Here is a 14,538-nt window from a genome sequence, read left to right on the forward strand (position 1 = left end):
TAGGTTTCACATTTAAGTCTTTGATCCATCTGGAGTTGTTTTTTGTGTGTGGTGTGAGGTACAGATCTTGTTTCATTTTTCTGCAAATGCATCTCCATGGATGATTTCTTAATTTCATCCCACAATTCCTCTGGTTTTGTGGCACTAGTGTTTGATGCATCTAATCTATTCTTTAAATGGTCTCTAAATTCAAGAAGAATATAATCAAGGTCGTATTTTGTCTTTTATGGACTTGTCTTAATTGTCTTGAACTTCCAGTTGAACTTTCAAATGAGCAGTTGATGATATGTTCCACAATCAGCTTCTGGTCTTGTTTTGGCTGAAGATACTGAGCTTGTCCATTGTCTCTTGCCACAGATGCAGTCAGTCTGATTCCTGTGTATTCCATCTGGGGAAATCCACATGCAAAGCTACCATCTGAGTGGTTGAAAAAAGGTATTTGCAATGAATAAGTCATTGGTCTTGCAAGATTCTACCAGGTGATCTCCAACATTATTTCTATCTCCAAGGCCAAATTTTCCAACTTCCGATGATTCTTCTTTCTTTCCAACTTTTGCTTTCCAGTCACCAGTAATAATCAGCACATCTTGATTGCATGTTTAGTCAATTTCAGACTGCTCAAACTAGTAAAAATTTTCAATTTCCTCATCTTTGGCTTTGGTGGTTGGTGCATAAATTTGAATAATAGTAGTATTAACCAGCTTTCCTTGTAGGCATATGGATATTTTTCTATCACTGACAATACTGTACTTCAGGACAGATCTTGAAACGTTCTTTGTGATGAATGCCTTGCCATTTGTTTTCAATCTGTCATTCCCGGTATAGTAGATCATATGGTTATCTGATTCAAAATGGCCAAAACCAGTCCATTTCAGCTCATTAATGCCTAGGATACCAATATTTATGCATTCCATTTCATTTTTGACAACTTCTAATACTCTTAGATTCATACTTCATACATTCCATGTTCCAATTGTCAATGGGTGTTTGCAGCTGTTTCTTCTCATACTGAGTTGAGCCACTTCAGCATGTGGAATCCCAGAAAGCTCTACTTTATCCACATCATTAAGATAGGCCCTATTTTGATGAGGCAGCTCTTTCCCAGTCACATTTTGAGTGCTTTCTGAGCTGAGGGGCTCATCTTCTGGCACTTTTGGAGAATGTTTCAGGGCTGCTCATAAAATTCTCCGGTAATGTATCAAACAATGTTTCAGTACTATTCAAAAGGTTTTCACTGGCCAATTCTTTGAGAAGTACATGGCTTCTTCCTTCTTCTGAGTCTGGAAGCTCCACCAAAACAAGTCCACCATGGACACCCCTGCTGGCACAGCCTCCAGCTTCATAGCAACACACAAACCAGTACAATAAGACAAACTGACAGACAAGTTCATCTCCCCTAGCTGTTGCAACTGCTCTACTAACTTTCAGGGCTACCTACTACCTCTTCCTGCCAGACCTGTCTGCCACTGCTTCCTGCCACCTGGATCTCCTCCCCGCCCACCTTACTTGTTCCAGCTACCAGGAACAATTGGTGAAAATGAAATATGGGAATGTGGTATATGCATGTGATAATACTACTGCATCAGAGTTTAATTTCCTATATTTGATAATTATAGAGTGGTTATAAGTCTGGTGGTACAGTGGTAAAGCACTTGGCTGATAACTGAAAGGTTGGTGGACAGAATTCACCCACTACTCTAAGGGGGAAATATGTGGTAGTCTGCTTCCAAAAAGAATACAACCTTGGAAAACCTATGGGGCAGTTCTACTCAGTCATAGTGGATGGTTATGAGTCAAAATTGGATTGATGGCAATGGATATTGTCGATATAAAAGAAGATCCTTGTTTTAGGAGCTCTGGTGGAATAGGACCTAAGGCATTTGACTGCTAACCAGAAGGCTCATGGTTCAACCCACCAGCCACTCCTTGGAAGGAAGACTGGGCAATCTACTTCTGTAGCGATATCGCCTTGAAAACCCAGGGAGGGGTTACTATGAGTCGGAGTTGACTCCAAGGCAGTGAATTTGGTTTGCTTGGTTTTAATGTAATTTGGTGTAAGAAGGTCATTACATCTGTAATTTACTTTCAAATTGTTCAACAATATTTCTACATATTATTATTGTTGTTGTAATTGTTTTCATATTGAAAGGATGATAGACCCTTAAATTAAATGTGGCAAACTAATAAGTGTTTTGTCTGGACAAAGGGTGTATAGGTTCTCATTCAACACTTCTTGCAACATTTTTTTCTAAGTTTAAATCTTTCTAAACCAAAAGGCAAAATATGCAGATGTAAGATAGTGTCCTAAGAGCCTCCTTCTTCCACTCCTGTCTGCAGGAATGGAACTGGAAAAGCACCTTTGGTTTGCAAAGTGTTTTAGAGAACCAATCAAAACTGACTACCATCAAGTCTATTTCAACTCCTAGTGACCCTATAGGATAGAGTAGAACTGCCCCATAGGATAAGGAGCTCTGGTGGTATAGTGGATAAGGGATTTGAGGAGCTCTGGTGGTGTAGTGGATAAGGGACTTGACTGCTAACTAAAAAGTCAATGGTTCAAACGCACAAGCTTCTCCACAGAAGGAATACTGGGTGATTGACTTCTATAAAAATTTACATCCTCTTAAACTCAATGTGGGTCACTATGAGTTGGAAACGACTCAATGGCAGTGATTTTTTTTTCCCCCCATAGAGTTTCCAAGGCTGTAAATTTCATGGGAGCATATCACCAGGTCTTTCTCTCCCAGAACTTTTGGGTAAGTTAAAATTACTTTCCAGTTAACAGCCAAATGTTTAACCTTTGTGCCATGAGGGGTTTGAACTGCCAACATTTTGGTTAGTAGCTGAATGTGTTAACTTCTGCACCACAGAGCTCCTGTTTTAGGGAGAGGAGTCTGTTTATCTCATGTGTGTTTGAGTTTGGCTTAGCGTAGAGAGATTTTACTTTCAAAACTGGCCAAATGGCCAATTCAAGCCACTTATTTTGGCCACATATCTACTCTGTGCACTCAGATATGACAGAGAATAATGCTGATTTGCATGCACATTGAGTTTCTCTGAGAACAGGTGGAACATATGGAGGGGAAAAAAAAAAAGAAACAGCTATTTACAGTGGGTGTTTAAAAATTCCCATGCCTTCTCCTTAAATAATTATAAACTTTTCTATGTATATACAATGCCCCTCTTTATGAAGTATGCTACATGTCTTATAAATAGCACAATAAACCATAGAATATACCTCTGAGGTGGGTAGGTGTCAGCACTATTTTACAGGGAGGAAAGTGAGGCACAGAAAGGTTAATTGTTTGGATCAGCCCTGAAAATGAGTCACAGATGCCAGGAATTGGAAGGGACCTTAAAGGTCAAACCCCTACTTGATGCATGAGTTCCCTTCATAGAGTCACTATTGAACACCTCTCAGTTTGGGAAAATCTCTTCCTCACATTGCATCACAATCCATTTCTGAACAGCTTTAGTTATATTTAATAAGCATCAATTCAAAGGAAAGCACCAAGTTTTTCTTGAGTCTTAAGCAATTCCCAGTTTATTAAATCACATCAGTGGGTTTGATGCCCTAGAAATGAATGTGATAAACCCTTAGGACCCAAAGATGAGATTGCACATTTTAAATGTTAGTTTCTTCTTCCTTTGAATTTAGAAACATGTAAAATGGCATTTCACAAACTTGTTGGTATATTAACAGACCCAAGTCTAATAGGATTCTTAAGGTGATCTAAGAAGCACACCCTCCAGAGGGGAGAAAAAATCAGAACTGAGATATGGAAATGGGTAAGTGAGGAAATTACCTGGGGAAATATAGCACTTACAAGTGTAGATATTCAAACATACAGTTTTTCAAAGTATAACATATGCAAGACTAGTTGGAGTTAGCCCAAAAGAAAAATTGTCTCCCTTGATCATAAAGGACTTCATAGCAGAATATAGTCAAAATATTTGGGATTAACTGTGTTGCGGTTAGCTCCACCAGTATATTTTGGTTCTGAATTCTGGCTCATTTCCATGGTAGCTAAAAATAATATACCTGGCATACATATCTAAAGATTGTTTTCTTGAGCAGAATCCTGAGAAGGGAATAATGCTCTGCTCAGGGGCTGTGGTGGGTGTGTATGAAAGGTAGAAGACAGAGAAAAGAAAAAGAGAGAGAGACAGACAGACAGACAGACAGAGAGAGAAACAAAACATAATTCATTGACACATTGATAGTAAGTACCAAGGGCTTTCCATCCGCTAGCTCTGTCAGGCGGAAGTGTGGGAAGGCAGCATGCGTGGTCATAACACCACCAAAGAGTGTGCTGAAGTTGTTGAAAGCAGGATGATTTACCCATTTTTTCATTTGGTATTTACTGTGTACAGAATACCTTACATTTTGGCTTGGTCACCCATGCTAACATATTAGTTTTCTTCAAGTCTAAACTTTAGGCCTCAGTCAAAATTACTGTTTCTGGACAATTTATGGGCTCTGTTTACTGTGTGAAAATAAGAGGAAACATAATAAGTGCAACAAATCTAAGTCACTATTTAGTAGCTATAGAGTCAGCTCTGACTCATGGTCAATGGAACATTCTTACACTATTCCCATGATTGTATGAGGGTATGCCAGTGATCCATTGTGAAACATAGGGTTTTCTTTGGCTGATTTTTGGCAGGAGGTCCCCGGGGCTTTCTTCCTAGTCTATCTTAGCCTGGAAACTCTGTTAGAACCTGTTCAACACTATAGATGGATGGTGGCTGTTCACAAGGTACATTGTCCAGGAATCAAGCCTGGGTCTCCTGCATACACAGCTGTATCACTGAAAAACACTGTAATTGAGTCAATTACAACTCATAGTGCTCATAGTGACCCCTAGTGGGTTTCTAATGCTCTAAATCTTTAATGAAGTAGATGGCATCATCTTCCTCCCAGGGGGCAGGTGATAGGTTTGAACCACCAACTTTCTGGTTAGCAGCCAACTGTCTTATCCAATATGCTATGCGAGTTCCTTCATGTGTAAGCTTAAAATAAAACAAAACAAAACAAAAACACTGCCATCAAATGAACTCTGACTCATCCCACCCACATTGGGTTTCTGAGGTCATAAATCTTTACAGAAGTAGATTACTCCATCTTCCTTCCATGGAGTGGCTGGTGAGTTTGAACCATGAACTTTCTGGTTAGCTATCAAAATGCCTTAGGCACTGCACCACCAGAGCTCCTCTATAAACTGAGGACTCTCAAGTTTTGTCTCTAGCCCAGACTACTCTCCAGAACTCTAAACATCTATAATAATTGCCTATTCATCACCTCCGTTTGGATGTCTAGTAGATCTCAAACTCAAACTTAGCACATGCATGACTGAGCTCTGATATTGCTATTATTTGCTCAAATTAGATCACCTATAATGTAGCCTGGTGCAGTTGTTAAGTGATTGATCCCTAAACAAAAGTTTGGAGGTTCTATCTGACCTACTGCTCTGCTGGAGAAAGATGAGGCAGCCTGCTTCTGTAAAGATTTACAGCCTTGGAAACCCAATGAGGCAGTTCTACTCTGTCTTATAGGGTTGTCCTTGGTTGGAATTGAATCCATAGCAGTGGGATAGTTTTCTTTCTTCTTCTTCTTCTTCTTTTTTTTTTTTTTTCAATATAGACTTCTGCATCTCCAGTGATGGCAACTCCATCTTTGACTCAAGCCAAAATGTTTACAGTGATATTTGACACCTCTTGTTCTCTTATCTGGCCTCCACTCATGCCAGCTCTACATTCAAAATGTTCCTAGTACTTGACCACTTCTTATTTCTCTACTGCTTCTATCTTGGTCAAGTAATTTCCATCTCTTGCTTGGTTGTCTGTAGGTGCTCCCTGACAGGTTGCCATATTTCTATCCTTGCCTCCCTATAATGTATTATCAATATAACTGGAGAAATGATCTTTTTATAATGTTAATCTACTCATATCACTTCTCTACCCTAAACTCTCCTTTGACTTTCCACTTCAGGCAGAGTACAAGCTAAAGTTCTTCAATAGTTTACAAGGCCCTTCATGATCTATAAGGCCCTACTCTATTACCTGCTTTCTTACCACCCTCCCTCTCCAACTGTGTTCCAACCACACAGAACTTCTTGCTGTTTCTTTAATACTCCAGGCAACTTCTCATCTTAAGTTAGCTGTTGTCTCTTCTTGGAACCTTCTTCCCCAAGATACCAAATAGTTCACTCCTTTGTCACATAAATGGTTAATGTGTTTCACTGTTAATCAAAAGGTTGAAAGTTCAAGTCCACCCAGAGGAACCTTGGAAGAAGACCTGGCAAGCCAGTTCTGAAAAAAAAAATAGCCATTGAAAACCCCATGGAGCACAGTTCTACACTGACACAGCTAGGGTCACCATGAGTCAGAGTCAGCTTGATGGCAGCTGTTGGTAGTGATGGTTTCATCAAATTTCATCTTCACAATGTCGCAGAACTTTGAATACTGCAAATCATACTTCCAGAATCCTCTCACCTTGCTCTACTTTTTCTTCCTTCCATAGCACTTATCACCTTCTTTTATAGGAGGTAATTGATTTTAGATAGTACAAATAAATGATGCTTATAGAAACCAACAACCTAGAGGTTAGGGCTTTCTGTCTATTTTTTTTACTAATATATTGAAAGTGCTTTCAACAGTGCCAGGAACATGGTAAGTGCTCAATAAACATTCATCAATGGCAGAATCAGACATCATTATTGAGTGAAATCATCAGTCATCTATTTGTTTATTATTTATGATAATCTGTTATCTTTCTCTCTATACCCATTTATCGATCATCTATGCATTTATCTATCCATGCATGTATGTATGTATATATGTATGCAAGTATGTATGTACAGATGGATATATATAATCTATTTATAAATTAATCAATGAACCAATCATCTATCTAACGTCTAGAAGACTATATACCAGAATGGTACATGTGGTTGTTTTCCTGGATATTTTGTTTATGTACTTACGTTTTTCATCATTTGAACATTTTCTAATGTTTCTTTTTATAATTCTAGAAAAATGAAACTTTTAAACATACTATATATTGTCTGTAGTTGCTTTTTCATTATCATGACAGAGTTGACTAGATATAACTAGATATGGCCTGCACTATTTACTATCCAACTCCACACAGAAAAAGTTTGCTGGGCCTTATTTTACAGAAATGGCTGTAGCTACATTTCACTGCCACTGGTCTTGAGAATGCAGAAACTGCTTACTATACTCCACACTGCATTTGGTGCTCAGCTTCCCATTCTTTTTGATGCATCAGAAAGGATGAAAGCTAGACCAGACTTCCACCAGGGGTCTAATGAAATACAGTGGATGGCCAATGGACAACAAGTTCTGGTTGTCTGGGTTTACCTGTAATGCCAGAATCAGAAGTAGCTAAGTGATGGCAAGAACACCCAGGGAATAGAAAGATGAGACCAGACAAACTTCCCTGCTCTTAAAGAGTTCTCTAGAATCTTTTTATATTTTAACTTCTAGAGGACAGAATTCTGCCTACTAGTATTTAGTGAATTGAATTTCATCCTGAGAGACTTGCATGCTGCTCCCATTGACTTCAATGGAAGTAATGGGCCATTTGGTCCCACGACATCTGTGCTAGCTTCAGGCTATTGAACAAACTCCTAAACCAATCCCAATAAAGTGCTCTTTAATGGATACTTAACTGGTATGAAAGCGGGTGCTGAGCACACCTAGGTCTTTTCTCTTCCTGCAGGTTTAGTAAGTTTTCTCCTTTTTATGGCTTGAAATTACTGCTACCCAGAACCCTGAGTCAAGCAGTATTAAACTCATTCAAAGTCACAAGATGTCTTCATTTATTGGTCTCACTTGACCTGTTTACTCTCTGGGTTCCAAACAAATGGCTCAATTGATTATTCATTTACAGTTTTTAATGTTTTTGTGGGCAAAATCATTTGAAATCATGAATCATATGTAACTTAATGGGCAACATACAAAATCACTTTGGATTTTTAATTTCAACAAGTATTTATTGAATAAATATTGAAGTTATTTATTGAATAACTTCACAAAGATAAAGAAAACCATTCTAATTTCTTGTAAAAGATGATAGAAATGGTAGTTTGATTTTTCTATTGTACAAAATGGCCATTTCCTATGATGGCTTACCCAGAATCACAAAGGTGGTTAGGACTTCATCTTCTGTGACATTCTTTCTCACACTATAGTTTGTCTAAATATAATTTAAAACCTACAACTGTTATGCTGCATCTTTACCGGAACTCTTTCTTAAATCTTTCTTTAATGAAATGAAGTTTCAACATCATTCACTGATTGGTTTTCTTTTAGGTGATCCCATTTTGCCATCAGTGGCAGAAATTATGAGAGAAGATTTGCTACAGAGACCATCACAGACTAAGAAATACCATGATTTTATAAGCTCATAGAATTTTCTATTTAGCAAAAGTAAGCATCATGGAAGATCCAACTATACTTACATTTAAAATATAATATTCTATCTCATGGCTTGAAATTACTGCTACCCAGAACCTTGAGTCAAGCAGTATTAAGATATTATAGGCTTGTGAGATTCATTTGATGATATGTGTGCTTCCTTCACAGCAAGCAGATGAATCTCTAAAAATATGACTACCTATGGATTATTCTTCTAATATTATAATTTTAAATTAATATCTATGAATTATATGTCCCATCACCGACCTTCATTTCTTTCTAAAATGAGATGAAGTATAAGAAAATCCTTAAATGCATATATCCAACCATCTCAAACCAAAAAACCAAACTCACTGCTATTTAGTCGGACTCATAATGACCCCCATTGGGTTTTCATGGTGGTAAATTGTTTCTGAAGTAGATTAGATTGACCTATCTTCCTTTCATAGTGTGGCTGGTAGGTTGGGACCACTAACCTTTTGGTTAGAAGTCAAATGCCTTAGGTACTGTGCCACCAGAGCTCCTTATATCCAACCATGTTGTTGTTCCTTGAGTTTCTGAGGTAGTATCACTATGGAAGTAGATTGCCCAACCTTCCTTCCAAGGAGTGGCTGGTGGCTTTGAACCACTAGCCTCCTGGTTAGCAGTCAAGTGCCTTAGGCACTATGCTACCAGAGTTCCCTATCCAACCATAGCAGTCACTTTATGTGGCAGCATCAAATGGCAGAGTTTAATGACAAATAGACATGTTGCTAAATAGTTGCTAGTAAGGCCAAGATTTCCACCTTTCATCTTAAAACAAGCAGGTGCAATGGCAAACACTTTACTAAGGGTTTATAACCAGAGCTGCTTCATCACTTTGTCAGGAAATAGTTAGCTTTACTGAAAAATTCCTTACTGAATTCCTCTTTGTTAATCAACTTTAGAAACTTTTCTAAACCCTTATATAGCAATAAATCAATTTGGAATTTTACTTTATGGTAATTTTCAAACTTCCTCTGAATTATGTAAGAAATAGAATTGTGACCACAGTCTTAATGTGGTTGTTGTTGTTGTTGTTGTTGTTGTTGTTGTTATGTGCCTTCGAGTCAGACCCGACTCATAGAGACCCCTCCTTGGGTTGCCGAGGCAGTATCACTATGGAAGTAGATTGCCCCATATTCCTTCCGAGGAGTGGCTGGTGGGTTTGAACCACAAGCCTTCTGGTTAGCTTAGGCACTATGCTACCAGAACTCCCACAGTCTTAATAGAGTTGGATAAATAAAACAGCAGCTTTAATATTTTGGTTGGATTGCAGTAAATATCACCAAGGTGGTATTTCTTTAAAGAATCTCTCTACATTTGATGATGAAAGGATCATTAGAAAGGATTAGTTAAAAATAAGAATTTGAGTTAGCTGTACATGGCATTCTAAAATTTCTTCAGGAAACACAGCTTCATATAAGGGGGCATTTTTTAAGCACTACACCTGGTGATCTTAATACCTATATAACATTTTCATTCCTTTTACTTAAACCAGACTTGACTAGATGAGGTCCTGTTCTGTGTGAGTCCCATACCTGTGCTGTCTTCATATACCACGGTCACTGTTTTCCAGTTGTAATAGAGAACCAGGTCCAGGACTGCCCTGCTGATAGCTGCATAGTCTGGGTAGAGGTTGATGTAAAACAAGTCCTTATTGTCCACCGAGGGGTGTTTCCAACGGGTTTGTATGTGTGGAACTTCAAGAGCATTGCAAATAGATTGCACAGCACTGACAGAGGAACTATGGGAAGGACCAAACAGAGCAGCCACACCAAGAGCCAGCTGGTCACATGCTAATGTCCAGGGACAGGGATGGGATGGAGAGGGAGGGAAGAGAAGAAGAAGAGAAAGAGAAAGCTCTGTGAATTTAATTTTTCCTTTCACAATTCCTCTTTTTAGTCACTAATGAAAACTTTCCTCCCACTTCCCATCTGTATGTTGAAGAAATATACTTGGTCCCATTTCCAGTATTCCTGACATACTAAATTACTGATAGATATAAAGACAGAACTGATTAACAATATATCATAGCGCCAACTCTCTGAAAATAAAAATGAATCACTGGTTTCACTTCATTACTTTTAATCAGATGGAGTCTAAATCCCTTGCTAGGTATGGTCTTACCCAGGAGCATTCAGAGCTACTTCATAAACCATTTGCCAAATGGACTTATGAATTAAGTTCTATCATTTGGCAGCGTGGCCATGAAAATATTAATGTGCTCTCAGAATCCAGGAGATAGACCCTCTGGGTGACTGTAAAGTAGTTTAACTCTTGTCTTTGCAAAACCCAAAAAAGAGCCCCAGGTTATTGAAATACTGCTAGTGAATGTTCATATGTGGTACTGATACCCAATTAATTACAGAATAATGAAAAGCATCGCTTAAAGGGATTTTGGAAGACATTGATTCCAACCCACTCATTTCATGGACATTGGAATGAATCATGACCACAGGACGTGGGCATGTATGAACAAGAGCCAGGAATCCCAGCTCAGGGTCAGGTCTCTCTCTACCTCAGTGTACCAGCTAACATATTGCCTAATACAATTAAGTTGATATGCATTTAAAAAACAATTTATAATACTTACAGTATGTATTTTTTTTCTCATTATGGTAGTATACATACTCATTGAAGGAATTTAGCATACTTAAAAGGATAAAAAAGGAAAAAAATGTCTTGTAATATTAGGATAATTTTAGGATAATACCTATTGATAATCAGATGTTTCAATTTATTTAAAAAAATAGAATAATTATATAAATATAATTTGATAAACTGCTTTCTTCATTTAACCGGGTAACATCTTTTTTCAAGTCATTATAAATTCCTCAGAAATATATTTTTTAGTGCTTGTAGGATGGCCCATTCCATGGATATATCATCCTTTGTTTAACCATTCCCATAATAGTGAACATTCAATTTGCTCCTAATTTTTTACTATTGTAAACCATAGTATAATACTATTATTAATATATTTGTTCTTGTATTTTTCTCTGAATCATAGATTACTTTCTTAGAGTAGATTTTCAGGATTTGAATATTAGCTGTAACTAGAGAGTATTGATATTTTTAAGTTTCTTGACATATACTGTCAAATTCCTTTCCAGAAACATTGGAATAGTTTCTCCTCTCAATCATGTAAAATGGTGGCTACACATCTTATGTGGGCAGATGTTAAATGTAAGTTTAAATATATTGTCAAATTTACAACTTAATATTATTTTTAAAAAATTTGGATCTGCTGAGAGATAATAATTGAATATCAGAATTCAATAATAGCTAAATGTATCAACAAAATTTATCAATAAAATTTTATTACTTTTTGTGATAATATCATTCTATAAATAAAAGCAAGTAGAAAAACTATATGGCTTTATAAAATTTACTTGACTCAGTATACAGAGAGTAGTTAATAAATAACATTTTGATACCTGTAGTCTAAATATCTATGGGACAGCAAATGTTGATAGTCATTTACATCCTGATGCTGTGTGAATGATTACATGAGGTATAAAAATATATAGTTTACTATATTATACCTAATGGTATAATGGTAAATTGTCATTTACCTTAGAAGTTGATTTTCTGGATGTGTTTTCACTGGTTGACAAGGAAAAAAAAAAAAAAAAGAGTTCTTGAGTATATGAACTGCTGTTTTATCTAGCATGAGCAATGGATTGAGATTCCTGCTAATATTTAGCTTTTGTATGCTAATATTACTTGACAGAAAATCAATCCTTTGAATTCTGATTGCCAGCCAATTACCAGTTTTAAGAAGCTTTTGTTGTTGCTGCTGTTATGTGCCTTCGAGTCGGACCCAACTCATAGTGACCCCTCCTTGGGTTTCTGAGGCAGTATCACTACGGAACTAGATTGCCCAACCTTCCTTCTGAGGAATGGCTGGTGGGTTTGAATCTCCAGCCTTCTGGTTAGCAATCAGGTGCCTCAGGCACTATGCTACCAGAGCTTTGGGGGTGTTTAATTTACAAACATGGCAGATACTTCAAATCATAAGAAAGTTTTCAAATTTTATGTGGGTTGAAGAACAGTTGCTAAATGTGGTTGGCTTTCTAAGGTATTTGCTCAACAATGTGTGTGTGAGGGAGAGAAAGATCTAATCCACAGAGATAATGTATGTGGAAATGATTTGTAAAATTTAAAGTGATGTACAACAACATAAAGTTTCATTATTTATTTATAGACCACTCTGACCTATACAATATCTCTAACTCTATGCATCCTAAAAAAGAAAATATTCTTATACTAAGTTTAAGCCAGGGATAGAAAAAAAAATAATTTCATTTACACAGTTGTCCTCTCTGCTCCTAGAAAAAGGAGTTTTATGATTGTTTGTGAAGAACATAAGAATTCTTGCATAAGGTTGTATTAGGTGAACACATCCTACAATATAACTAGGTGAATGCTATATGGAAACAACTTGGACATAAGCATGAACATAACATTGATGATATTCCATGTGCTGAAGTGTTCTGAATTAGCAAGTTCTTTCTCTATAAGTTATCCAAATCTAAAACCCATTGCTGTTGAGTAGATTGCAACTCAATGTGACTCTTTAGGACAGAGTAGAACTGTCTTGTAGGGTTTCCAAGGCTGTAAATCATTATGGAAGCAGACTGCCACATCTTTCTCCCACAGAGCAGCTACTGGATTTGAACCACCCACCTTTTGGTTAGTAAACAAGTGCTTTAATTGCTGTGACACCAGGCTCTTTCCATGAGATAAAACCAAAAAACAAAACCTCCATGCCAGTCAGTGGACTCTGACTCATAGCAACCCTATAGGTCAAGAGTAGGACTGCTTCATCAGATTTCCAAGGCTGTAAATCTTTATAAAAGCAGTCTGCCTCATCTTTCTCCCCTTGAATGGCTGGTGAGTTCAAACCATGTCCTTTCGGTTAATAGCTGAAGGCTTTAACCACTATGCCACCAGAGCTCCTTTCTATACAGTAAAGAGCTCTCTTATTCTTGGGATGATGAGCAGCCTTTCTTTCCATTCAAAAACCTCCATCTAGAAGGCTGACAGCACCCTTGTTACCAGCCAACTTTTGACTATATTGAATGCGACTGTGCTTGAAGGAGTAGTTCTAGAAGAGTCTGGGGGATGTCTACACAAGCTGGAAAATTCCAAATGAATCTTCCCATAAAAGAAGCCTTGCAGTCCACATATATATTAGGTCACTTTCAGGCTCTTGTCTTCCACTCAGAAGATAAGGGAAAACAAATACAGAGAGATTGATCTCATAGGCTTAATCCTCACATTTTTATGATCTTGGGGAAAGAAGAAAGAAAGAAAGAGGAATATTGAAAAGATGTTATATGAATTCAGTAGTTTACAACCTGTTAAAATTCAGGGTGTAAGTTATATGTATCATGGGCATTTCCACATATTAGGTGGATATGACCTTCCACAAAGTTTTATTTAACTGCACTGTACAATTTCATGGTGGTATCTCAGCTTCAGGAAGGAAAAACAGATCAAGCTTGACATTTTCCATTCACAGCTGAACCAGTTAATCATAGAGTGGAGGGCACTGAAGGGTAAGCTAATCAGAAAGGCTTAGAAAACAGTGCTAAGCAACATACATTAGGTTAGTTCAGACTGCACTGGTCAGTGACATAGAGGACTGAAATTTTCTGCAACCCATTTGTGCATAGATGTCCACTTTGAAAAAGGTCAAGTAGTGAAAAGGTGACTTGTAGAGTAGACATATCACCCAAAGAAGCTTTTAAAAGTGTCAAAATAGTTACCTCTCCGTGAGGCTTCAAAACTATCAAAAAGGTTAATTCTCTGGATGTCATAAGTTAATGTGGTGTTAGGCATCAGGGTTCGGTTTCTGTTAATGTTGGTGACTGCAAACTTGAAAGCTAATTCTTCAACATTAACAGGTTCATTTTCCACAGTTTCAAAAATCCCTCCTGCAGAAGCAAAAAAGATGCATGAAAAGCATTAGTTACATTATTCACTTATATTTTCTTTTTTAAAAAAGAAGAAAATAAACTACACAAACTACAGACTCAAAACAATATAGGAAAGGTCAGACCACATCCC

At 37.4% G+C, this 14,538-nt stretch overlaps 1 protein-coding gene across 1 annotated transcript in view; it reads right to left on the bottom strand.

Moving 5' to 3' along the window:
• Positions 1-14,310, bottom strand: part of GRIK1 (glutamate ionotropic receptor kainate type subunit 1) — a 281,030-nt gene extending 266,720 nt beyond the window's left edge. The window contains exons 1-2 of the mRNA XM_042781337.1: positions 14,238-14,310; positions 10,002-10,259 (exon numbers count right to left, since the gene is read on the bottom strand). Of these exons, the coding sequence (XP_042637271.1) occupies positions 10,002-10,259; positions 14,238-14,310 (331 nt within the window). The remainder of the gene's footprint in view (positions 1-10,001; positions 10,260-14,237) is intronic.
• Between the last annotated feature and the right edge of the window lie 228 nt (positions 14,311-14,538).

This window comes from Orycteropus afer, unplaced genomic scaffold (genome assembly GCF_000298275.1).
Source record: "Orycteropus afer afer isolate SDZICR_OR568_19922 unplaced genomic scaffold, OryAfe1.0 scaffold00108, whole genome shotgun sequence".
In the NCBI taxonomy this organism is placed as follows: Eukaryota; Metazoa; Chordata; class Mammalia; order Tubulidentata; family Orycteropodidae; genus Orycteropus; species Orycteropus afer.